Raw genomic sequence first — 25,040 nt, 5'->3', positions numbered from 1 at the left:
GGCGTCTGTGATTAGGAACAGCTCGCTCACACCCTTGGCCTCCAGTCCGTCCAGTGGGATCGGATACACGGAGGGCCCCACACCGGAGCCCCTGCTGCCCACCACTCGTGTGTCGGGACGGGTGGGCATCACCCCTATGACCCCCACCACAGCCCTAGGGACGAGAAAGTGGAGGCCAGCCGACCCAGGACAGGCACAGTGGGGTCGGGACGCAGGGGTTCATGCCAGGGTGGGGCTTGCTGCCCCTGCAGCAGCACTGCCCCCGCACCGTTCCCCCCCAGGCTAGGAGGTGGGAAAGGCGAAGTGGGTGGTCCCTGCCCCGCCCCAAGGGAGCCCTCTGGTTGGGGAACCTGGCTCGGGCCTCCCAAGCTGGCAGTGGCCTTCTCCTAGGCCTTGGGGACCCCGGGGGATGGCAGGGCCCTTAGTCAAGCCTAGAAGTTCCTTCCTGGCAAATGTGGAGGCCAGGTTGTCAGAAAGATCACAAAGTCTTTGCCCAGAGGTCAGAGGCCAGGAGAAGTGTCAGGGGATCCGGGACCTGGCTTCCGCCCACCCTGGGCCCGTGCGTCACCCTTGAAAACGCCTCTCTGAGCCCGGCCCTGAGCTTCTGCCGAGGCCCTGCCTGCGAGGTGGCCAGCACCCCGAAGACTGAACGAGCACTTCCCACCTGCCGGGGGCACCCAGCGGACAGCAGGCACCAAATGACATCATGGAGAATTCACCCAGGACGCTACTAGGGTCTGAGCAGGCGGCTTGGTGGGGCTCAGGGAAGGCTCCCTGGAGGAGGTGACACCTGCAAAGCGGGCAGCAGGAGTAGGCAGGGGTGTGCGGTGCCTGAGACTGGACAGTGTGTGTAACACAAGAGGACCAGAGTCAGGTCCTTAGGGGATGTGACTGTGCACAAGCTCAGGGCGGGGGAGGGGGTGAGTGGGCGGGCAACGGGAGGCGTGGAAGCTCTACAGACGGCTGCAGCAGTCCGGCGGATGGCCGGACATCCAGAGCATGGTGTTTGGACAAAGGGCATGGCTGGCACCAGAGGATGAGCCCGGGGCGGACACCAGCCCCGCCCATCTCCCTCATCCCTTGACCCGGTCCATGCCCCCAGACTGGGGCTTTCACCTCCGTGAGACCCCAGCCTCAAACTGGGCTCGGAGGTCCTCCTAACGGGCAGCTGGGGCCTAGCGCAGGTGCCGGCGGGGGGCCGAGCAGGGGCTGCCTGTGTCCCGGCCCCGAGCCCTACCATGAGCTGGGCGTGGCCATTCTGGAAGGAGCCCCCCGAGTCCCCGTTGCCCTCCTCCTGGCGATCTACCACGCGGCACTTCACAGCGTCCTGGACCTGCGGATGGAGAGCAGAGGCAGTCAACGGCCAGTTACGCCCCCAACGCCGGGAAGGCGAGCTTGAGTCCAGCAGGCAGGATCCTGGTGAGGGGCGGGCCTATCGCAGGCCACATGGGCCCACGGGCCACGGCGGGGGTGGGTGGGGGCGCTCACAGGGGCACCCGCTCGTCTGTGGGCCAGAGCAGGGCACGGCGCGCAGGGCAGCTTCAACAGCAGCCGGCCAGGGCCCGTCCTCTGCTCTGACCGCTGAGATCTCCTCTACCCCCGTCTTGGGGTGAAAACTCAGAAAACATGGAGCTCTGGGTCCCTGAGAACATGCTGCAAGCCCTCCTGCCTGGAATCTGTGGGTAAAAGCCCACCACTGCCGGCCTGAGTCAGCTGGTATCCAGATGTGTCCTGAGTCACTGTGCCTGGCACGTCCCTGAATGTCTGGGGCTAGCTGGGGTCAGGCTCTCACTCCCTTATCACCAAGAACAGCACGCTCCTTGGAAGGGATGAGCCATCACGGCCTCGGGCTCTTCAGACAGGCGAGAGAGGGTGGCTGCTAGTGAGGGGCCGGGGAGCAGGCGGCAGGGAGCCGGGGAGGAGGAAGCAGCCAGAGGAGGAGGAGGAGACCCAGTTAGCCACGGACGATGCTGGTCTGCGCGAGTGGGGGCCCCGGCCACCACCTCCGCCTGCTGCACCAGGCGCGGGGACGGCAGTGAGCAGAGCGCCCGTGCTCAGGGCGCTGACACTTCAGAGGCCACAAGGTGGGTGCGCAGGGAATAAACGAAGGTGCAGGAGGCTAAAGCACAGAGAGTGGGGTGGGCTACATGCGGAACGCTGCCCGAGGAGGTGTCCTGAGTTACGGTGGGGAGAGCTGGGAGGAGGGCTCCCAGACACCGACCCAGCACACACCCAAGAACCCGTGCCCACTGACCCTGGCCACTGAGCCTGTGCTACTGTGAGGACTGGGCAAGCCCAATGCACACTGCCACCCGGCCGGTCAGGGTCTTGCTGGCCTCAGGGAGCCACACTCCCAGTCTCACACTCGCCGCCTGGCCAGCAAACACCTGCTCAGCCCTGCTGCATGCCCAGCGGGGCAGGCCTGGCCCAGAAGACGGCGGACACGGGGGTACGGAGGACATGCTGTCTCCTGGCACGGACGGCCACCGGCTCCCCATATCTTGTGTCCTCACTCCGCGACCCAGACTCCAGGGGTGCTGGCGAGGACCCTGCTTGTGCCCCTGACGGGACGTCCTGTGCCCACAGGGCCGGCATCTGAGTGCCCCTCCTGGCCCGTCCTCCCCAGCACAGCTGAGTGGGCACAGGCGGCCGGGCCCCCCTCCATGGGCCCTCGGAGCTCACCGAGGGTGGGGGAGGCCAGCCCATGGGTCCTCCGGCCCAGCTCTGCAGGCGCGCATGGGGGCTTCCAAACCCACCGCCTAGTGTCCCAAGGGGCGGCCCAGAGCTCCAGACAGCCGAGGCCATGACAGCCCCCATGAGCCCGCCCTTGGCGGGGTCCGCCCTCCATGGGACACCGTCACCTGAATCCTTGTCTGACTTCTGCCCCTGCCCCCTCGGGGACACAGCCTCTGTTCCTCCATCTTTTGAGTGCTTCCGTCTCTACTCAACATCTCTGAGGCTCACAGGCTCTCTTCCTGACTCAGGACGTCACTCTGTCGTTGCTGCCCGTCTTGCTTTGCAGACGGCAAGGCGGCTGAGGGCCACGAGCCCGGGCCACTGCAGCCTCAGTCCATCCAAGGTGAGTGGGCACGAGCTACTCTGGGGGCTGTCCAGAGGCTCCCTAATGCGAGCGTGCGGGGGGCCAGGCCAAAGCGGGTGCTGGGCTGGGGGAGCGAGGTTCTCTCTGCAGGGCGTCAACGTGGGTCCATAAAGTCACCTCCTCCTGGGCCGTCTCTGGCTCCAGCGCAGGTGGGCCCCGCCTGTCCCGGGGGAGGCTCTCCCCGGGGCCTCAGGGCTAGAGAGCGGACAGGTGGGACCGACTGGACGTCTGTAGGTGGTGGGGGCACCACTCCCACGGCAGAGGCGTCGGGGCTTTGCCCCGCTGTCTCTCGTACAGAAGGAGCCCCTGGAGAGGGGCGTCCCCATCTCCCCCAGGTGTGAGCAGGGTGGGGAGCGGGCTTGGCTGTCCCCGCCAGGGCGGCCCCATCTTCAGCTCTGCAGGCCCCCAGGCCAGGACCTGGCGTCCTCGCCCAGACAAGAAGCTCCAGGCAGCGAGGCTGGGTGGGCCGCGCTGGCTCGGCAGGCAGAAGATGGATCGCCCCCGGGGTCTCAGGACGTCCCAGCACCGAGGGGCACTCCGGCCTGGCCTCCTGGGCTGCCCCGCGCGCTCACTGCCTCCGCGAGACCCTGGGGTGGGCTCTCGTCCAGCGACGTCCGATGCTGGTGTGTCACACTCCCGCCCCCCAGGATAGGGGCACGTCCCCTCCGTCGGTGCCACCAGCCAGGAGACGGTCTGGCCAGAGCTCGGTAAAAACCTTCTCCTAGACCTTCCGGAGGAGCCCAGAAAATGCCAGATGGGAGCCCCAGCTGCCCCGGGAGCCACTCCCACCTCTGGGCCCCACCAGCCGGGGCGCAAGCCCCGCCTCGGCCGGAGCCAGCACAGGGAGCCAGGGTGCCTCCTGCGGAAGCTGTCATGTTGACTGAATCCCGGTTGAGCGCTGGACCCGAGTTCAGCCTCTTGGAAGAGTCAGGGCCCAGGAGGCTGCCCCTCCCCAACTTCCCGCCTCCTTCCAGAACCTTCCGGCTGTGGGGAGGCGGTTCCCCACTGCCTTGGGGAAGCTGACCACTCATCCCCAGCACGGAGGGCAGTGCGGGCCCTGGCCCAGCCACGAGGCCCGGGGAGGGTGGGCACCCCCGCCTGCCCACCTCTCTCCGCAGGATGCAGTGCACCATCACAATGACGAAGCCCTCCAGCGAGTCGAAGACGGCGAAGAGGATCTGGAAGAGGGCGGACCTGCGGTCGGTGACGGCGAGCACGGCGGACATCCAGGTCAGCGCCAGCAGCGGCAGCACCACGCAGGAGCTCCACAGCGAGGCCCTGCGGACGCGGCGGGCGTCAGGGCCGCCCCGGAGCCTGCCAACGCGCCTGCCCTGGGGCGGGCCAGGCCACCTCCCTTCCCTGGCTGGCGCCCCAGCTGCGCCCTCTCCCCCCACCGGGAAGACCTCCCCACACCCAGCCCGGCTGCCTCCTCTCCTGGGGAGTGGACTTTGCCAGCAATACCCCCAGCTGGAGGCTCGCCGGGCAGCTGGGGACTTGGGACGGGGTCCCACGCGGCTGGGTGCAGTGAGGGCTGGGGCGAGGGGTCCCTGGAAGATGCAGGTGCCTGACCGTCCCGGAGGCCCCAGGAGGGAGACACGCACGCTGCAGGGAGGGGTGAGCTGGGGTAGGAAGGGTCTCCTCCCAGGGCCCCCAGCCCCAGCCAGAGGCCCAGGGCCAGGACTGCAGGAGGACGCCACAGGGGAGGCATCTGGCCAGGCCTCTGAGCGCTGAACAGAGAGACAGGGTTGGGGTCAGCGGGGTTGGGGGCGGGGGACCAGAGGACTCCTCAGAGAGAAGGAAGGAGCGGAACTGTGAGGAGAGAAGACAGACAACAGACAGACAGGGCCGGATGGGGCAGGGGCAGTACAGACAGACAGAACAGAGACGACAGGCGCGTCCCCCTCTTGGCGGGCCCTGCTCTGCCCTCCCCAGGGGAGCAGCTGCCCTGCTCGGAAGCCTTCACCCCTTCCTCCAGGAAGTCCTCCAGGAGCACCTCCGAGGCAGGCATCACCCTCTGCACCACCATGGGCTACACAGGAGGTCACTCTGGGCTGTTTCCTTGTCCCCACAGTGGGGACACTGTCAACAGGCTGTGTGGGGACAGAAGGCGCACCAGCGGGATCCTGGGGTGCAGTGTTAGGAAACCTGCCTTAAGCCCTGTCCCCACCACTATTCCCACTCTCAGGGCCGCTGGGCCTGAGGACCGCAGCTAGGGTAGGCTCTGCCCCTGGGCCAGTGACTGCCCGCAGGGGCTCTGGCGGGACTCTTTCCCCAGGGGCGGGGGCAGCAGGGCCTCACGGGCCCTCCTCCCTCACGGGGCTCCTGGTCAGAAGGGGAGCCAGGAGCAGGTGGGGCAGGACCACGGGGCGGGCACCGGGGGGAGCTGGTGGGAGAAAGGCTGGGGTCCGCTTAGGTCCCCAAGCCCCGAGCTGGCAGGGCCTCCAGACAGCACGGTGAGATCCGCCACCAAAGCCGTGCCGCCCCTGCAATGGACCACCGGCGAGGGGCCCAGCCCTGTGGGACAACGGCCCTCATCGGCCCGGACAGGGCACAGTGGCCACACCTGCCTCCCTGGGCCTCCACGTCCTCCCCCACCCTGCCCGGCCATCTCCAGGGCCCGGGTCCCCACCCCAGGGACGGCCCCCCACCCTGGGGCACATTCCCTGGGCACAGCGGGCCTCCAGAGCTAGACCCTGGCCTCTCTCGCCGCCTCACAGGCCCCCCAGACGGCAGGCGCTGAGAACAAGGGGGCCAGGCGGAACCCCCGGGCTGGGGACCTGCACCGCAGGCTGTGTGCCCTCCACGCCTGTCTGCCGTGCCCATACCTGGCCCAGCGCCTCAGAGCCCACGACGGGAGCCCCGTCCTGGCCTGGGCCTGTCTCCCCCACAGGGTGGGCAGGGCCCTGCGGTCTGCCTCCTCTCTTCCACGGCAGGCCCTCTTGGGCCAGACCCCCGGGCCCAGACACCCCCTCTTGTTCCGAGCAAGAGAGGCCGGGCCTCCCCCACCAAAACGCCTCATCCTGCTGTGAGTCATCGTCCCCCGGGTGGAGGCCTGGCATTGACAGCCAGGTGCTGCAGCCGGCTGGCAGATGGCCGGGGCCTGGGGACCCGTAAATTACTCAGACGCCTGCAGCCCATCCCCTGCAGCTTCTGAAGCGTTTCCACCTCGCAGCAAGGGGGGGATCGTGCAAGTCCAGGCGTGACTGCTGGGCGGGGGAGGGGCAAGTCCACAGCTCCCCCGCGGGAAAGTCAGATGCCCTGGGGAGGGGTCTGGGCGTGAATGGGGCGAGGCAGGCCCACTGCCGCTGACCTCCCGTGCGACCGGCCCAGCGCGTCCGCCAGGGGTCCGGGGACAGGCTCTCAGCACAGCCCAAGTCACAGCTGAGGCTGTCTGCCACCCCACAGGCCCGCCTGCCTGCGGAACAATGGAGGGGCCCAGCGGAGCCCCGGTGTCCGGGCTGTGGACCCCAGCACGGAGGAGCAGCCTGTCCCCCTCCAGAGGATGCTGCGTCTCCACCCTGAGCATCCTGAGGCCAGGTGGGCCCTCCCCCAGGAGGGTCCCAGGGACCCCTGTCTCTGGGGACCAGACAGTCAGACGCTCCTGGGTCATCTGAACCCCCAGGCTGCACTGCCCCTGCCCTGCTTGCGGCCCCTGGAGGCGGCCGGGGTCAGCGAACAGGCTGGCTGCCCCAACACACCTGGTTTCTACAGGTGCAGCGGCCTCTCACACTGCGACTCCCGACCGACACACGACTCCTCCCACACTCCGCCATGCTCGCACGGAGCACGGGGACCCCAGCATGACCACACCCTGACAACGGCTGCCAGTGGACCGTGTTCTCACAGCCAGAGGCCTGGCCCGGTTCCCGGCCCTCGGGCCCGGCTGGTTCCGTGAGGCCCTGGAGGACGGAAGGGAGGAGACGGGCCGGGCAGGGACCGCAGTGTGAGGAGACCCGGGGCGGGGGGGTTGCCGAGGCCTGGAGGGGACAGCAGAGACGACACGAAGGACAGAGGAGGCGTAAAACGAACGAGATGGGGCCGCGGGGCGCAGAGCCCGCCGGCGGGCGAGGGGTGGCCTGACATGGCGTGACTGGTGGCTTCGGAGGTGGCGTCGGCCTCAGAGAGGACTGCACACTCGGCACATTTGGGGGGCGCCCGAGGGGGGCCTGGGGCAGCTGACTGCAAGTGAAACAGACGGAAATGAGAGCAAAACTGTTCTCGCAGAAACAGGCAGGGAGAGCAGGAGGGGTGTAGCCCCAAAACTAACCAGAAGGTGTCCAGCTCGAGCCTCCTTAGGGGGGGATGGGGTCCGGGGGCGAGGCTCCAGGGCAGGGGTGAGGATGGGGGGCCAGGGGTTCCCAGGTCTCTTTGCACCCGGGGCCCTGGACCTGCTGGGCAGCCGGGAGAGCCGAGTGTGGGCTCTGAGGCTGGGTGCGGCTGACCGCAGGGCAGGGCCGGGCCGGCCTGGGCCAGTGTGCACCCACGTTCAGCACAGCATGACGTGAGCCGCCCACATTCAAACCAAGAAGTGGGACACCTGGACGAAGCCACAGTCCCCGCCCTCGGGTCCCCCACATCCGACAGGACCAGGCACTGCCCCAGCCAGAGAGGGAGGGATTCACCCAATGGTCCCGGGGGGCACCTGCGAGCGACCTGGGCAGCGGCCCCCCTGCCAGCACTGAGCGTGCGGGGTGCTGGGGTCAGGCCCATACGCGAGTCCAGGGCCTTTCGAGCCCCACCACTGCTGCACCCAGGGAAGGCCCAACGCGGTGGGCGGCCTGACCCGACCGCAGCCCTGCTCCACCCGCCCCTGCCCCCACCCTCAACGTCAGCCTCGGTCTGCCTGTGAGACGGGAGCAGGACCGCAGACCCCGCCGCACAAGTCCCTGCAGGAGACAAGACAGCGCCATGGGGTGGACGGGCCCAGCCTCGCTGCCGCCCTGACCCGCCGTTCCCGGAGCACGCGTGGCTGACGCTGTGCTCTGGGACAAGCCTGCCAACCCCCGCTTCGCAGACTCAGCAGATGCCCAGGCCGTGCAGGCCCAAGCCCACAGCCAGGCCGGCCGGCTCCCAGCCCCCGCGGGCCCTCCAGGGTCACACGCCTGCCCCAGAGCAGGCTTCTAACTAGCACGGAGCCCGCCAGGGGCCCACGGAGAAGGGCTCCTGAAGCTCTGTTCACGGGGAAAGCAAGAGCAGGACGAGGCAAGGGAGAGAGACAGACGGAGACCGGGCAGGACTGGCACACGGGGTGGGGAGAGCGTGGATCCCCAACAGACCCGCGCAGGGCAGAGGTGAGCCGAGGCGGGCTCGGAGCTGGAGCGGGACCAGCCCGTCTGTGATCCCGGGGGCTCCTGCCCCCGCAGCTGGAGGAGCATCGCCCCCCTCCACGCGCCTCCCCAGGCTGGGCACTGCAGCCCCTGGGCACCGCCCACCCGAGTGCCGCGGGGCTGGCTCCCCAGGCAGGAGGAGCATCCCGCCTGGCACCGCAAAGACGGGGTGCATGCCGGTTCAGGGCCAGCCGACCACGGAGGGGCGGGGAGAGGCCAGGCGGGCCGCCCTCCACCCTGCGGGCCCGGGGTCTCAGGAAGCAGTCGGTTTCACGGCCTCTGAGAACTTGTGAAGCCCCTGCTCTGTCAGGGGCTCCGTGCCTCTGTCTCCCGACCTGCTTGGTGAGGGCAGGGGCTTTGGGTCATCCCGACTCAAGTGGGGCGCGGTGCGGCTGCCCGGTCCTACCCTGCCCGCTCCTTCAGCTTCTTGTCTGTGATGCCGTCCTTGGACACGAGCTTGTTGAACACCAGGATCCCAATGACCATGTTCACCTGCAGGATGGGGGGAAGCGGGTATGGGGGGGTGCCCGTAGGGGCACTGGGGCCGGCCCCCCAACCCCAGGGCAGCACGGGGCTTCGCACAGCCCCCTGCGGGTGAAGAAAGGAGTTCCAGGGAGGATGCAAAGGCCCCGGGGAGGGGGGTGCTGCCAGCTCACCCAAACTCTGGTCCCCTTGCCCTGTCACCCCCTCCCGGAGCCCCAGTCCCTAGCAGGGGTTCTCCACACCACACGGTCCCACCAGACCCCCAAACCTCCCATGTGATGGGTCCCCAGGCCCAGTGCCACCTCTCCTGGGATCAATAGCAGTTTGTGAAGCCAGGATTCCATCTGGGATGGAGTCCACAGGTCAGGCTGGGGTTGGGGCAAATCGGCCACTGCCCGGAGCGGTCAAGCACGTGAGCAGGCTGGCCAAAAAGCCCCGCAGGGCACTTGTCCTGTGCAGACCGCAGAAGGGCCCGCAAGTGACCACCAGTCCAGCTGAGTCGTGCCCAGGCTCACCCTGCGCCCCCGTCCTTAGTGTCCCAGCAACTTGTGTGCATCCCACAAACGAGCTCACCCAGAGCCTGACCTGATGCCGTCCCGGGACACCCCATCCTGGCTCTGCCTGGGGCCACGCTGCTCTCCAAACCAGGCAGCCCTTCAGAGACCTTAACTCAGGGCCACCGCCCCACAAGTCTCCCTCAAACCTGTGACCACTGGGCACCTGCCCCGGGAAGTGCTTCTGGGAGCCGAGGCGAGTCTCATGCTACTGCTCACTCGGCCGCCTGCGACAGAGACAGGCTGTCCCCAGCGTCCCCACCAGCCACCAGGCCCTGGTCTTCCCTCTCACCGGAATGCCCTGCCCTCAGGCTTCCACTCTGCAGAGGCTGCTTGACCCCTGGCCAGGTTCCTGTGTCTCAGAGACTCTGGGGCTCTGGGGGTCCCTGGACCCGTGACCCTGGGCCCAGAGGTCTGGGAAGGCCGACTCCCTGGGGCCCCCTCAACTCCAAGCACTCATGGCTGCACACACAGCGGCAGGCCCGTCCCTGCCTCCCATCCTCTGGGTGAGAGTGGCTTTCCCGGGTGACCTCGTTTTCTGCCACGGCTGGGGCAGGGGAGGGGACACCGGTGGCCGCCACCCTGCCTGCAGCAGGCTGTGTCCTCTTTTACTTGCGCGTGCCCGTGTTACATGTGGAAAAGACCCTCAGGCTGGGAAAGGTTGAAGGCAGGAGAAAAAGGGGACAACCAAGGATGAAACGGTTGGGTGGCATCACCAATCAATGGACGTGAGTTTGAGCACACTCTGCGAGATGGTGAAGGACAGGGAAGCCTGGCGTGCTGCAGTCCATAGGGGGTCACAAAGAGTCAGACGTGTGTGCACAACCGAACAACCAGCCAGCATTACAGGAGGGGCTCCGGGCAGCAGTGCACACCGGGTCAGGTCCAGGCCTGCCCTCCTCGCACTGTGGGAAGGGACGCGGGGGACTCCTGCCTCTGACATCGCCCCTCCCTGGGCCCTTAGGAGGCCCAGCCCACTGACCAGCAGCATTGAAATGCAGAGCACGCAGCCCCGCTCCCTGCCAGTCTTCCAGACTAAAGGAGCAGGCTGGTTGGGGCTGGGGGCAGGGGCCTGGGGGCTGCCCAAGGATCCTGCCTACCAACTCCGCCTGCCCGCTGGCTCCCCCATCTCCCGTCCCTTGCAGGCCCAGCCTCCCCTGGGTGCCCTGGGCCTCACTTTCCTCTGCCACGTCCAGTCTGCGCCCCCAGCCCGGCTCAGGTCTGACAACGAGGCAGTGAGGCCCAGCCCGGTGAGCAGGACCCTGCAGAGCGATGCCCTTTCCTGGGGGCAGGCGGGAGAGGAGGGCGAGACAGGCTCAGATCTCCAGCCTTTCCCTGCTCACCCGTGACCTAGGGAAGGTAACCCTGTGTGCCCGGGGCACTGCCATCCTCACCAAATGGGAGGGAACTGCAGAAAGGAAATGCCAGGCAGTGCGGGGTCCAGCAAAAGAAGGGGCTCCCTTCTTCCAGTGAATGACCAGTAGAGAAAGAAAACCCTGGCGTGGTCGCCATCTCTGCTGGCCTGGCCGTCTGTCTGTTCCCTCATGGTCACTCACTCAAACCCGCACAGGCCTCCCGACAGGCACAGGGCCGCTGCACAGCCGCCAGGCCAGCTGCGCCCACGGAAATGAGCCCGGCTGGGCTGAGGGCCCCACCGGCCCCTGCTGACCAGGGTGACCCTGATGGAGGAGCAGACCCAACTGGAGGCCTGGCCTGGGGGTAGGCGAGGGGCTCAGTCCGGGCCAGAGGGGCAGGGGTCCGTACCAGCACGACGGCCGCGGCCGGTCCCACGAAGGCGTAGAGCAGTCCCCCCTCCAGGGAGAGCCAGCAGCTGGGGAGGGAGGCAGGCTGGTTAGTGGCCAGACATGACCCCACCCAGGCACAGGCTGGGCACCACCCGCTTCCAGGCGGGCAGGTGCAGAGCCCAGAAGAGGCAGGAGGAAGTGAGGACACTGCGCGTGATGAATTCTTTGGCTTCGCAACTCGAGGGAGCCCCCAGGCGGCTGACAGGTGAAGTTCACAGGTGGAATCGGTCCAGAGCAGGGGGGTGCCGGAAGCTCTGACGGTCCCCCTCCCCCGACTCTCCCCCAGGCCTGGGCTCCCCACCTCGCCCTGCAGACCCTCCCCAACCTCACGTGCCGACCCTCTCTTGGCATCATGCTAAAATGTTGGGCTGGGTCCCTGGCCTGGAGTTCCTCCTGCCCACTCACCCCAGACAAGCCCCGGGGTCTCAGCATCGGGCCTCCTGCCCACGGGAGGGCCTGGGCCCTCCTCACCACCACACTTACTTTCCCAAGTCTCCTGGACACCCGCCAGGGGGGCGCCCAGGAGCCCTGAGCCCAGGGAGGGCTGCTCTTCTTCCTGTGCTTTCTGTTTCACCTGCCCTGAGCTTCCGTGCTATCTGCCAAACCCACTCATCTTCATCCTTCAGAACCCCACTGCAACGTCCCACTCCCACCTGATCTGTCCCCAAGTTGGGTAGACTGGTGTTCCTTCCTCCCAGCTGTGGGGTCAGTGTCCACACGTCCTTCCCGGTACTCAGAGCCCCCACCCCCGCCAGGGTCCTCCGTCAAGTGCAGGGCATGCCTGCCCCAGGGCCTGGTCACGTCCCAGGCCCCTGGGCTCCCCAGGGAGCCGGGCCTGTGTGGCCCCTCCTCCCGTTACTGCTCTCTTCTTCCCCACAACCACAGCCACGGCCTCCCAGGCCTCAGTTCTTCGCCCCACACCCTAGGAAGCCACACGGCGTCCTGGTTTGGCATTCAAGGCCCCTGGACCTGGGCCGGCTGAACCTTCAAGGCCTCAGTGACTTCATCTGTGAGACAGCCCCGCCGTGCTCCATCCCGCACCCCCCCAGGGGCCATGTGCCGTGCAGAGTCGCTCAGTCGTGTCCGACTCTTTGCGAACCATGGACTGTAGCCCGCCAGGCTCCCCTGTCCATGGGATTCTCCAAGAATACTGGAATGGGTTGCCATGTCCTTTTCCAGGGGATCTTCCCAACCCAGGGATCGAACCCAGGTCTCCTGCATTGCCGGCAGATTCTTTACCATCTGAACCCCAGGGAAGCCCCAGGGGTCATACAGACTCCTGAAGACCTGGGTCCTTTGTCACGCAGACGGGAAAATGGAAGCTCTGAGGGCCTAAGCAGCTGAGAACAGGGGGGCTCCTAGCGCCCAGGGCCTGTTTCTCTTGAGCCTGCTGCCCACCACCAGGAGGAGCTGGTGGACAGCGGGAAGGGGGCTACCCTGGGCCTGGCCTCCAGCTCCCAGGGCCCCCGCTCTCGCCAGGCTCTGAGATGGGTGCCCAGCCAGCCCTCACCTTCCAGGGCGGCGGGAGGGTCTGGGGGAGCCGTGCGGCCTCCACCACGTCCCACCCCACCCCAACTCACTAGTTCATGGTGCTGTACCCTCTGGCCTTGGTAAATCCCACGGAAATAGCCACGACCAGCGCAGGGAGCCCTAGGGGAGGAGCAGAAAGAAAAGGTGTCGGGGGGACCCCCACCGTCTAAGGCCCAGCTCTGCAGGTGGGGGAGGGAGGGGACAAGGCACCTCTGAAGCCCCTGAACAGAGGGTGAGACTGAGCCCGTGAGAGAGGGGACACGAGGTGGACAAGGACGAGAGCCCGCAGACGGGGGCGAGGGCGGCCAGGTCAGCACATGAGACAGGAGGCCCAGCCACCTCAGGACTTCAGGAAGGAAACGTTTCCCATCGTAAGTATATCCCGGACATCGGCTGGGACAGACTCACACCACCAGATTACTCCTCACCTGGCACTCAGGTAGAGCCAGGTGACTCCCTGGAGGCGGAGGCAGAGGGGGCGGGGGGGGGACTAGGAGGGGGCCGGGCGGGGGGCACCCCACCGCCCTGCAGTGCTCACCCCAGCCCAGGCACAGGAAGCGCTTGCGGACAAGGCGGTTCCGCAGGCGGCCCGTCACGGCCATGTAGGACTGCCAGGCCTCGGTCAGCACCCAGCAGAAGGACGACAGGAAGAAAAAGTGCAGGAAGGCGGCCACCAGCGTGCACACCACCTACGAGGGCAGGCAGGCGGGGAGGCGCTGCTCACCTGGCCCCGTGCCCACGCCGTGACCTGGGCGAGGCCCCAGGCAGGACGCCACCCAGGGCTCACCCGCCCCACCGCCGGAGTTGGGCTGTGGGCCCTGAGGCCCTGGGGCATGCTTGCCCGACCCCACTCCCCGGCTTCCCCATCCACTCGCAGACGCCTCAGAGGCCACCCACCCACTCATCCGCTGGCGACCCTGAGACCACACCACAAGGCACAGACAGGCGCGGGGGGCCTGGGACCGATGCTGGGCCAGCGTGCTGGAGCTTGAGCGGGTCATCTCACAGCACCAGTCCCACTGGAGACTCCAGACACCGAGTCCCCACGCCTGGCCAGGGGACAGCCCCTCCAGGCTGAGCCGCGGGGCTGCCGTAGCCAGAACAGTAAGGGCTCTGCCCTCGCCTCAAGCACCCCAGGGCCCGGGCCCTGCCGCGGAGCCTCCCTATCACCGCCGACGGCCATCCCCGGGCACAACGGCGGCCGCTCACCTTGTTGCGGGTCTGGGTCTGCCCGATGAGGATGAGCGCATTGGAGGAGATGATGGACAAGCAGAAGTTGATGAGGATGACGGAGCGCTCCGAGCGGATGTACCTGAGGGCGAGGGCGGGTGGCATGCTCGGTGCCCAGCAGGGTCTTAGCTCCACAGGAGCCGGGTGCCGCGGCCATGAAGGCCGGGCCGCCTCCTCCCTGTTGGGCCCTGGCCTCCACCGCACCGGCACCGCTCCTCACATCACCGACTCGGCAGGGGCCACGGGGTCCTGACCACCCCGCACGCGGAAGGAGGTACTTTGCAAACCACAGGGGCTGCAGGGGAGGGTCCGCCGGGGCGCCAAGCAGGCCCACGGCAGGTCAGGGCGGACATCCGAGAAGGGGCTGCTGGGGGGCGCGGGGTATTTCAGGGTCACTGGTGCCTCTGCCCTCGGCAGGACGGGGGCACGGCAGGAAGGCACGGCCTCCCCGCCCACCCCGTGGCTGCATCGACCCCTCCTCGCGGGCCTCGGCTGCGGTCATGCTGCCCTTGGAGCCGACACACTGGAGATGGGGCTGGACCCAGCGGGTGCGGCAACCTTGGCTTGACCCTCAGTGAGCCGCAGTCCCAACCCCTGCCCCTCGGGGCCCACTGGGAAGGAGTCTGCGCACACACACCCCCACCCCAGGGTTGGTGAGAGAGGGATGGGGTCGCCCCCCACACCCCAGGGACCAAGGGACCAACACCGGTCAGACAGCACCCGGGCACGGGGGTCCGTGGTGGAGAGGCCGTGCGGCCTGGGGCAGGGGGCCGGCAGAGGTTCCCACCAGACACGTGCACCCAGGCTCAGGGCGCGGCCTGGCTCATCCAGGTGATGACAGGCCACAGACGAGGAAGTCAGGGTCTTGGGGCCCAGCAGTCATGGGACAGGGTGCTCAGCTGGGCAGGTCCCCTCAGAGGGCAGGAGGGAGCAGGGAGCCTTCTGTGAGTGGCCAGTGGGCACGGGGCTGGGAAGGAGCAGGAAGGCCCAGCCCCCTGGCTGCCTCTGCGCCCCCCACTGTCCACCAGCATCCAGGGGACTGCAGGAGGGGAGACTGGGGGGTGACGACGGAGGTGATGGATGGTCCTAACTGGGAAGGTGAGAGGGAAGGACGGCTCTGGGCTCCCAGCCCACAGCCGCCCTGATGGGAGAAGGGGCAAGGCGGCCCCAGCCACCCCTTCCTGGGGACCACCCTGGCACGGGGTGCAGTCATCCCTTCCTGGAGACAGTCTGCACCGCTCCACCCCTACCCACGGGGGATGCCACCTCCACCGATGGAAGGACGAGTAAGGCAGCTGCAGTCACCCCTCCCGGGGACTGCCTGTCCCCCCATCCCCCCGCGGGACCGCAGTCACCCCTCCCGGGGACCCCCCGCGGTCACCTCCACACGGAGACGTAGATGATGATGAGCATGAGCAGGGTCAGGGACGACACGCCGCAGCCCACGATGAGCGTCACCGACGGCGCTGCCACCTTCTCCATGTTCTGTGGGTCCGGGGGACGCAACAGAGTGAGGGGCGGGCAGACCTGCGGGGGACGCCGGGGAGCCTGCCCGCCCCGCACCCCCCGGAGCCCCCACGTCCAGCAGTCCTCGGCCACACTCCCGCAGCACCCCGAGCAGCCCCCAGCCCTGGGCGGTCCCCGGGGGGGTCTCATCTCCTGCCAAGGACAGGGTCTCTGTCTGCGCCCCCCACTGGTATAATTGTGTGGCAAGTCTGGCCACAGCGCCCCCCCATTTCAGGGAAGGGACCCCCACCCCCATCACAGGCAAGCTCACCGAGGCAGCAGGTCCACACCCGCCTCGGGCAGCTGTTCCTGACCCCGTGGCTCTGCAGCGCCGGCCAATGGCAGGGACCCGGCTCGGGGGGGAGGGGGGTGCCCTCAACACCCGCCACAGACCCTGGCCCTCCACCCTGGCCTCTGCAAACAGCAGCTGCCCCCAGAGGCCCCCACCGCCTCCACGTGAGACCTCCCACGCTGGGTGCCCCGAGTCCACCCCCAGACTCTAAGCCTGGCCCCGCCGCTCCGTCTGCCCAGATGCCCAGACGCGCCTCAGGCCCCTCTGGTCTTGGCTAGTCCCATCCCAGGGGCCCGGGGCAGCCCTGAGCTCCGACCGGGCCCTTCCCACGCCTCCCTGTGTGCACCCCGTGTGAGCGTGACCCCCAGGCGGGTGGCCCGCGGGTGCTTGCTGAGGAAAGATCTCAATCCATCTATGTCTGGAGCCCAGAGACAACCCAGGGGCCCTGCAGCCCCTCCCACCCACCCCCCACCCAGAGGAAGGAGGGGGTGAGTCCTGGAGCCGGAGGGAGGGGCGGGGGGGAGGAACCAGGGGACAAGGGGTGTCTGGTGGCCCCCCCGCAGAGCTGACGCCTCCGTGCCCCGGCCCAAGTCTAACCTGGCTGCCACACTGCTGACCGCGCACGTGCAGAGCAAGCCTCCCGCTCGCCTCCTGAAACCACGGCCGCCCTTCCTGCCCCCAGATGGGACCTTTCACCCTCCTCGGGAGTCCGAGGTCTGGAGGCTGCTGCACAGGCACCCCAGGGCCCACCCACTGGGCGCAGCTGCTCCCGCCTGCTCCATCCACGGCCGGACGGCCCTTCCCCACACCAGGGCCCCCGTCCCCACCCCGGGCCACTGCTGGAGGCACCTGTCTGTCCCCCGAGCCTGCTGTCCTCACGTCTGGGAGCCCCCCTCCACCAGGCCCAGCACAGACAGGCGGTCAATGTGACTGGCTGAATGAACGGAGCCGGGGGAGGCAGGCTCCTGGAAAATTGAGAAAGTCGTTCAAGGTCAGCCAGGCCATCCACTGTCCCCAGGGGCTGGCCCGGGTGAGGCTCTGGAACCAGCTCCTGCGTTTCCACAAGGGGAGCTGGAGGGCCCTGGGGAAGGGGGACTCTGGGCTCTAGCCAGCACCCCTAAACTCGCTGGGCAACCTCGGGGCCCTGGTCAGAGACATAAGTCACGGGTTGCCGAGCAAGCGGCTCAGGCCTGCTCCTAGGCCGCTCCGGCCCCGACCTCCACGGCCATCTGCCTCCATCTGCCCTCGTCAGGCCTGGCAGCCACACACCCGTCGGCTGTCCACCTGCCCGCCCGCGCCCTCCTCCTCTCTGCCTGGCTCGCCTGTCACTTCGGACAGCCCCAACCCCACAGGTTCTCAACAGTGTGGGGAAAGCACAGGTGACAGAGTGGTGGGCAGGGGTGTCAGGGACTTCAAGGTCTTGCTGGGAGGGCTGGACCGGAGACCTTAAACGTGAGAGACGGGCCCCAGTCCACGCGGAGAGCAGGCAGAAGCAGGCCAGCCTCCTGCTGGAGACGGGCTCCCTCGCCACGCTCCGCGCCGCCCCAGGGCCTTTGCACAGGCCAGTCCCCCAGCGCTTTCCCTGACCTCCACGCAGTTAGCCCTTCTCTCAGCTGAGCTGTCATCTCCCAAGTGGCTCAGACAGTAAAGAATCTGCCTGCAGTGCAGGAGACCCGGGTTCGATCCCTGGATGGGAAGATCCCCTGGAGAAGGGAATGGCAATCTACTCCAGCAATCTTGCCTGGAGAATCCCATGGACAGAGGAGCCTGGCAGGCTACAGTCCATGGGGTCGCAAAGAGTAGGACACGACTGAGCGACTCACACTTTCCGCGCTCCTCGCAGTGAGGACTGGACAATCACTCTGAGCTGGCCCCTCATCTCTCTGCCATCCTCTCGCCTTGAGTCTCTGCAGGGTGCCGGCCCCTCCCCCCCAGGCCTTTACCCCTTTGTGGTCCACAGGGTCACTGTCAGTTTCCACCAGGTGACCTCCCTACTTCCAGTCTTCTCCCAAACCATCACACACCCTACACGCCCTGACCTTCTTTCCTAGGCTCTGTCCTTACCCCAGCTCTGCTCCAGCGCCGCACGTGGCTCACAGCCACCCACACAGACGAGCCCTGACCCCAACACTGACTGACTCCTGGTCCTGGTCACACTGAGCCGTGACCCTGGTGGGGCTGGCTGCACATCTCCGGGCAAATCCCAGAAGTGATGCCACCAGCCGCTGGGCGCTGCAGACCGTTTAGCACACGCCAGGCCGTGTGGACGCCGCCAGCACCTTGCCAGGTTAGGTCCCCACCCAGCCTCGCCCCCTCAGATGCAACTCAGAGCAGTTACTCAACCTTCCCGCGGTCACAGCCTGGCACAGGCCACAGAGCCAGGACCTGACACTCAGCTGCAGGCAGGGCTGGGGGTGCGGGGACGCCAGGGTCTCGTCTCCCTTCGCGTCCTTCCCCCAGGATCTAAGCCCTCCCTGGCTCCTGGGGTGTGACCACAGCACCCCTTCTCTTCCGTCCTCTCTGGGGCCCTTACTCTGGACTCTGCTCTGCACCCCAGGAGCACAGCCTCCGTCGGCTCAGACGGACCCCATGCCCAGCGCACAACCCCCACTCCGTGGGTGCAGGCAGGCGGCGCCCACCCCCATAGCCCAGCTCCCCGCTGCCACCATCCCCTGCCAGCTGGGTCGTTCTGCCTTCACGCCGGTGGGACCCCTCTAGGACCGCAACCCTCCTCACCTCCCTCTCTCACCACCCAGGTCCACTGACCTCGGCATGAAGCTCCTTGCTGGAGCCCCTGCCCCTGTCTGGCAAGCCCTCTAGACCCAGCCCCCTCCCCTGCCTCCTGCTCATCTCTGCCTTTTTCAGCCTCCCAGAGGCCGCCGCTCCCCCCACGAGCCGCTGTGAACTCCCGCTCACCCCTCAGGGCCCTGCTGCACGCCTCCTCTCGTGCCCGTGTCCCGAGCCACCCCCGGGAAGGAAGGAGGCTGGGGCGGAGCCACCAGAGCGGCCCTCTCTCCGCCTGGGCTGTCTCTCCAGTAGACGCCGCGCCCCCTGAGGGCCCAGCCTCAGGCACGCAGAGGGGTGGGCTGCCCAGAACAGCCTCCCTCTTGCTCTCAGCCCTTCCCCATCGGCACCTCTGGGGTCACCCTCAATGGGGCTGGAGCCAGCTGGGAAAAGACAGGAGAGTGGCGAAGGCTCTGATGGCAGCTGAGCAAGAGGTGGGACGCCCTTCTGAGCCACGCCCAGGCCTTCGGGGCCGCAGCACATGGCCCAGCCCACTACTCTGCCATCTGACGGGAGGACCCTGAGGCTCACAGCAGTCCATGGCCGAAGCATGGCTCTGTGGCCGCTGAGAGCTCCCGTACCGCGGGATTCAGTTGACTCTTCTGGGACGTGGGTACGGGGTGTTCCGCCTATATGCAGACCAGGCCACCGCAAGCCCCTCTGACTGCAGCTGCTCTCCCCCACCCAGGCAAAGCCTAGACCTCTTCACAGACCAGAGCTCTGCGCACGCATGAGCACGCTGGCACACTCACCCTCGGGAGCACCAGTGCCAGGCCAGATCTTCCTAGAAAGGCCCCCTGGGCCTCAGGCTCACCCCTGAGCTCCACCAGCGTCAGCCTCCCACCTGCCCCTCACCTAACACGCTCTCCTTGCTGGGTGCCCCGGGCTTGGCAGGAGACCACCCTTCCTGGATGCGGGGGCCTTCCCTGCTGCAGGCCTGGCCCAGGAAGGTCCCTGTCAACCGGCGCAGCCCTCGCAGTCACCCTGAGCAGCAGAGGCCACCTCTGTTTTCCAGGAGAGGAAACCGAGGCTCAGGGGGACCGAGGGCCAGTCTACAGCCACCACATGTGAGGGACAAGCTCATGTTTCAAGATTAGAGCAGCACTGACCTCCTGCGGGCCAGACCTCGGACTTGGAGAGGGGGTCTGGGCATTGCATCCTGCTCCAGAGCCCCCCAGTGCCTCCCATACCCTCCAAGGAAGAGCAGTTCCCAAGGCAGCCCTGCTCCGCCTGCTGAAGCTGCAAAGGGGACCCAAGGGAGCCCCAGCGCAGGGGGCTGCTTCCCTGTGCAAAAAGTCACCTCTTCCAGGAAGTCCCCAGCAAGGCCCTGGCTGCTGTCCTCAGGGCCAAGCCCCCAGAACCAGCAACACCTACAGTTCTGTCACGGGGACAGCCTGAGGGGGACGGCACTCCGGGATCTGGGCCAAGAGCACAGACCCGGGTCCAGCAGCGTCGCCCCAAGATCCTGAGCAAGCCCCTGCCCCCGCCGTGACTTCCCTGCTGGTGGATGGAAGAGTTATAGGCAAAGACCTCTAAGGTCTCACCCAGCTCCTACCCTCCAGGGGGTCCTGGTTGACATCGCCCGCCCTCCCCACATCCCAGAGAACAAAGGAGGGGGCAGACTGCTCTCAGAGAGGCCTGGAGCCATCCTCCACATGGAAACTAGGGTTCTGTGACGGGGGAGCGGTGCCACCCCCATCCAATGAGGGCCAGCTACCCCAAACACCCCCAGATCGGTGTCCCCCTCCCTGTCTGTCCTCCACATCTGCTGCCTGAGCACCCTCCCACGCCAGGCCTGGGGCTCAACAAGCAAAGACCCTACCCCTTGCCTCCTCCGGGGGCCTAGTGACCTGGCTGGGGGACCCTACTTTCCTGGGTCCAGTGAGTGAAACTTGGCCCTGGGCAAGAGCACTCCCCAGCCCGGGTTGGCTGGGCCCAGCACCCAGGGCCCCAGCCAGCGAGCTGGCCCCAGATGCCGTCGCCATAGAAACTGGCAGCCCCCACAAGAATCATGGGAACAAAAAGGAGGCCCCTGAGATGATGGGGCCTTCCCAGGGAGGGCTGCGGGCCTGGGCCAAGCCCAGCACCCTATCCAGCCGGGACCCCTACCTGGGGACGAAGGCACCTCCGAAGACCAGGGTCCATTTGGGGTGGGTGGGGAACGCCTCCAAGGAGGGTGGCAGCTCCTCCCCCTCCCTCTTCAGGGAGGGCCAGGACCCTGCCAGCGGCTGGGGGACGGACCCTCACCAAGGGACAGCATTGACCCGGCTGGCCCTGCCAGGCCATGCCTTCCTGCAACCCCAGCGCCCTGCTGGGGCTGCCCATCTCCCCTGAGCACCGGCTCCCTCCAGGGCCCTCAGCCCCCAAGGAGAGTGCGGAACACTCACCCGTCAGTCCCTCCCAGGAGCCCCAGCCTGGCTCCTTCAGGGCCAGACCCCAACTCCACACCGCCACCCACTCGGCTCCCCACCCGCCCTCTCCAGAGGCCCGAGCCTCTCTGGCCGGGCCACGGGGGGCATCGGGGTGCAGCCGCCCCTCCCGGCGCCGGCCCTGGCGGCTACCGTCCTCCCCGGAAGCCCCTTCTCCGCGCGCCCCCACCCGCCCGCCAAGCGCCCGGCCGGGGTCTCACCGCGTCGGCGCTGAGCTGGGCTAAGATGGCGAAGGTGGAGAGCCGGTCACAGAGGCAGCGCGTCCGGAGGGCGTCGAGGGGCACCGTGCGGCAGCCGCGCCACGACCAGGGCCCGAGCTGCGGGGGGGCGGGGGAGGAGGGTCTGGGGGGCGGGACACACGGGGGGAGGGGAGACAGGGGCGGTGTGAGCGGCGGCCGGCCGCGCCCCGGCCCCGCGTCCCCGGCCCGCGCCCGCACCTGCGCCCGCCGCCGCGCGCGCCCCACCGGCCCCCGGAGCCCCGCGCCCCATGGCCGCTGCCGCCGCCGCCGCCGCCGCCGAGCCACGGGAGAGCGACTCGCGGGAGCGCGGGCCGGCGGGGCCGGCGGGGCGCCGAGCCCTGGCCCCGCGCCCGGAGAGCGCCCCGCCCCAGCGCCGGGCAGGGAGGGGCGCGTGGGCGCACGTGGAGCGGGGCGCCAGCCGGGGGCCGCGGCGGCCTGCGGTGCGCGCGCGGGCCGGGCAGGGTGAGGGGCGCCCTGAGCCGCCCGCCCCCGGGCCTCGTGTCGAGCTGGTGACCTTGGGGCCGCCCCGCCCCCACAGCCACCTCCCGGGGCCGGGCCTCTTCGGCCAGAACTTGCCCCCTGGCGTCTGACCCAAGGCCCTCCTGCTGTCTGCCGTTCGGGGTGGCGGGTGGCGCGGGTTCCCTTGAAACCAGCACTTGGTAGGGTCTCAGTGCGCCGAACTGAGCTACTCTGCAAACCAGTCGCTGTTGATCCAAGTTCCCCATCCCCAGGCCGGCCCACCTGTTCGGCAGCATCCAGCCAGGCACGCCCGCAGAAGGTGCCCATGAAGGGTCCGCCCCAGGGCCCTGGGCCTGCAGGCTAGGGGGCTCCAGGCTGCCTGAAGAGCCGAGACCGAAACGGTGGTTCAGGAACCACAGCTGGGAGGGGACCTCTACCCCTAGGGCTGAAAAAGCCTCTCTCCTGCTCACAACTCAGACCCTGAGTCTGCCCCGGGGGAAAATTCCAGGTCTCTGTGGCCAGGGTCTACCCATGGCCAGCCCTAGATCCCTTGGCCCCAGCCCCAGCAGTTGGGAACTGCAAGGAGCCTCCAAAGGCCTCAGCCTGCCTCCCCCATCCCAGCCCTTTGGTATGGGGTGAGTGACTCCGCCCTGCGCCCCTCCAGGGAAGCCACCACCCCTGCCCCACACCAAGGGGGCCTCTGCTCAACACCTGGATGCAAGCCACCACCCTGGGCTACCTCCTGGCTGCATCACCTGGGAAGTCAGGTACCAGCCGGAGCTTCAGTTCGCGCGTCTCTAAAACGGGGAGGGGACAGTCCAGAGGATGACACTGGGCACCCATCCAGCTGCCCTCCTCCCCAACACCTACATGAGAGCTCAGGAAAGCATAGGGGCTCGGCCGCAGGCATCCCAGAACCCAGAGCAGCTTGTGCTGAATTTGAGATGTTACACAATCTCCTTTCTGAGCGTCAGGCCCCAGGGGAGGAGGGACACGCTCTGGGCCTGTTGGAGGCCCTGGAATCTGCTCTTCTCTCTTCACTTCCCCCACGGGGAGGGACCTGCCCCTATTTTACAGAGGAGGAGAACTGAGGCAGCCCAAGGTGACAGCTAGGCAGAGCCCAGACCTTGGCTCCGAGGGGTGCATCAGGGTTCTGTGGCCCCAGAAGATGCCTCCCCACCCACACTGTCTGTTCATCTCTGAAATGCAGGGAGGGGAAAGGATGTCCCTCTCTTGGGCACTGGGGCCCGAGCCCTGGGGGCCAGAGTTTGGGGGATCCAAAACTCTTCCATCTTAGCGGCCCTCCATAAGGAAGGCCACGGGAGGGTCCTGGGAGCTTCCATCTCTTTGGCTCCCGACCACGCCTCTGCCTGAGCCTGCCCGCCTTGGCCCACCTGAACCCCGCTAGCGTCTGCTGAGCTAAGTGGAAGTCACAACCTATCAAGGCCTCGCTAGAGACCCTTCTCCCCTTCCTTCTCTGGAAAAGAAGACCCCGATAGCCACAGGACCAGAAAGAAGACCTGGGTGATGGAGGATGGGGAAAGGGAGCGTGGGGCCCTGCAGAGTCCTGGGAGGCCCAGCCTGGTCCTCCCGCCCCCTCGGTGAGGGGGTATCGAGGCCTCACTCAGCTGCCCCGGGCCAGTCACACACCATCTCCCTCATTCCCCAGCATCACACAGGACAGGGGTGCAGAGTACTGGGCCCCAGCTACCCCCGGTCCCTCCCACCCCTGGAGCACCCTGTCCACACCTGGGGTGGCGAATGCAAGCCCTGGACCAGACGCCAAACGGCCAAGACAGTGGAGGCCAGAAGTCCCGAGACCCCAGGCGCTCGGGGGAGGTGGCCTTCCGGGGCCGTTCCAGCCTGGAGGCAGTACCTCCATCTCTCATGCTTGTCTGCAATATCGGCCATGTGCCTGCTCCTAAAAGCCGGAGTCTGTGGCCAGCTGGGCTGTCCTGGGTTCAAATCTGAGCTCTAATGTCTACCGCCCAGGCATGGACGCTGTCTTGGCCCTCCTCCTCTGAATGGAGGGGGGACCTGAACCCAGCTCTTCCGCCCACTGAAGGATGTTGGGAGGGTCGGCAGAGGACAGCACCCCAGGCCTGAGGCGAGGGGAGCTGGGCTGGCTGGGGCCAGCAGCCTGGCAGGTTCCCAGGCGGCGCTGGCGGGTCTGCTGGGCGCCAGGCTGACAGCTGCCGGCCACCTCCTGGGAGAAGGCCAGCCCCGACTGGTGGCTGGCCCCACAGGGCTCCTACCATGGGCACTAATTAGCTTATCAGCCTCCCAGAGGAGGGGAGGGCGAGGGGCACTGCCCACTGCCGACGGGCTCAGCCTCAGACCACGGAGGGCACGAGGAGGCGTCTGCCCCAGCCCAGGGAGCCGGCCGCTGGGGCGGGCAGCCTGGGAGGTGAGCGGCTGCTCGTCTTGCCCAGACCCCGCAAGACTGTAGGCGGGCTCCCTGGCACCTCCCCACACCAGGGCCCCCTGGACTCCAGCGGGCCAGGGGGAATGTGCCTGGGCTCCTGACATACGACACAGGGACGGGGACCCGCTCCTTGCCTCTGCCCCACCTCAATATTAGTAGCTTCATGTGCATTTTGTCATGCAATCTTTGCAGTGATCCTCAGCTCAACTGTGTAGATACAGAGATCGCAGCTCAGAGAAGTGGGGTGATTGCCAGAAGCCACACAGCATGACGACAGAAGGGCCCAGATTCCAGGTTTTTATCTGTCTGATCAGCCCGTACCCCCCACAAGGCCTACAGCATCTGAACCGCTGGGCTCTGAGAGGTGAATCTGAAAGGGGCCCTCAAGGATGGCATATGGCCCATCACCAGGGCGGAGCCTGGTCGGTGGAGGCCCTCAGCTGAGCTCTCTGGGCTGGGCCGGGCACAGCAGGGGACCCGCGGGAGCAGGATGGGTGGGCAGACGTCCCTGACAGGGGGAGCCTTGCCAGCATCCCAGGCACACCCACCCTGACCTGGGAAAGCGCGGGCACGCTTGGCCCTCCTCCTTCAAAAACCTCTCGGACACATCCTCAGACACCCACCGCCTCTAACAGAAATCCCTCCTGTTGCCGTGATGCCGTTACCATCTCTGCAACAAGGCAGCTCGTTCCCTGCGCGCCCTCTCCCCGACCGCTCCATGCACTGGAGACCACTGGCCGCCTCTTCACTGAGCTTCAGAAACGTGGGAATATCTAGGTCACAGAACCATGCCCCCCTTCCTGGGCCCAGGCCCAGGGAATCTGGGTGAAGGACACCTGGTCCACCCCATCCCCCAGGTCCTGAGCCAGAGAAGGAG

General features: G+C 67.5%; 1 protein-coding gene across 9 annotated transcripts in view; it reads right to left on the bottom strand.

Moving 5' to 3' along the window:
• ADGRB1 (adhesion G protein-coupled receptor B1) overlaps positions 1–25,040 on the bottom strand; it is a 75,404-nt gene that overhangs the window by 5,626 nt on the left and 44,738 nt on the right. For 7 of the 9 annotated variants that reach the window (XM_043483970.1, XM_043483972.1, XM_043483973.1 and 4 more), the window contains exons 18-26: positions 21,241–21,382; positions 15,411–15,514; positions 14,009–14,111; positions 13,338–13,488; positions 12,850–12,919; positions 11,229–11,295; positions 8,834–8,919; positions 4,207–4,378; positions 1,238–1,333 (exon numbers count right to left, since the gene is read on the bottom strand). In XM_043483970.1, coding sequence (XP_043339905.1) covers positions 1,238–1,333; positions 4,207–4,378; positions 8,834–8,919; positions 11,229–11,295; positions 12,850–12,919; positions 13,338–13,488; positions 14,009–14,111; positions 15,411–15,514; positions 21,241–21,382 — 991 coding nt within the window. The remainder of the gene's footprint in view (positions 1–1,237; positions 1,334–4,206; positions 4,379–8,833; positions 8,920–11,228; positions 11,296–12,849; positions 12,920–13,337; positions 13,489–14,008; positions 14,112–15,410; positions 15,515–21,240; positions 21,383–25,040) is intronic. The other 2 variants (XM_043483976.1, XM_043483979.1) reach the window with 1 other exon arrangement.

The sequence above is a fragment of the Cervus canadensis genome, chromosome 12, assembly GCF_019320065.1.
Source record: "Cervus canadensis isolate Bull #8, Minnesota chromosome 12, ASM1932006v1, whole genome shotgun sequence".
Lineage (NCBI taxonomy): Eukaryota > Metazoa > Chordata > Mammalia > Artiodactyla > Cervidae > Cervus > Cervus canadensis.
This window is presented reverse-complemented; position numbering and strand designations above follow the sequence as displayed.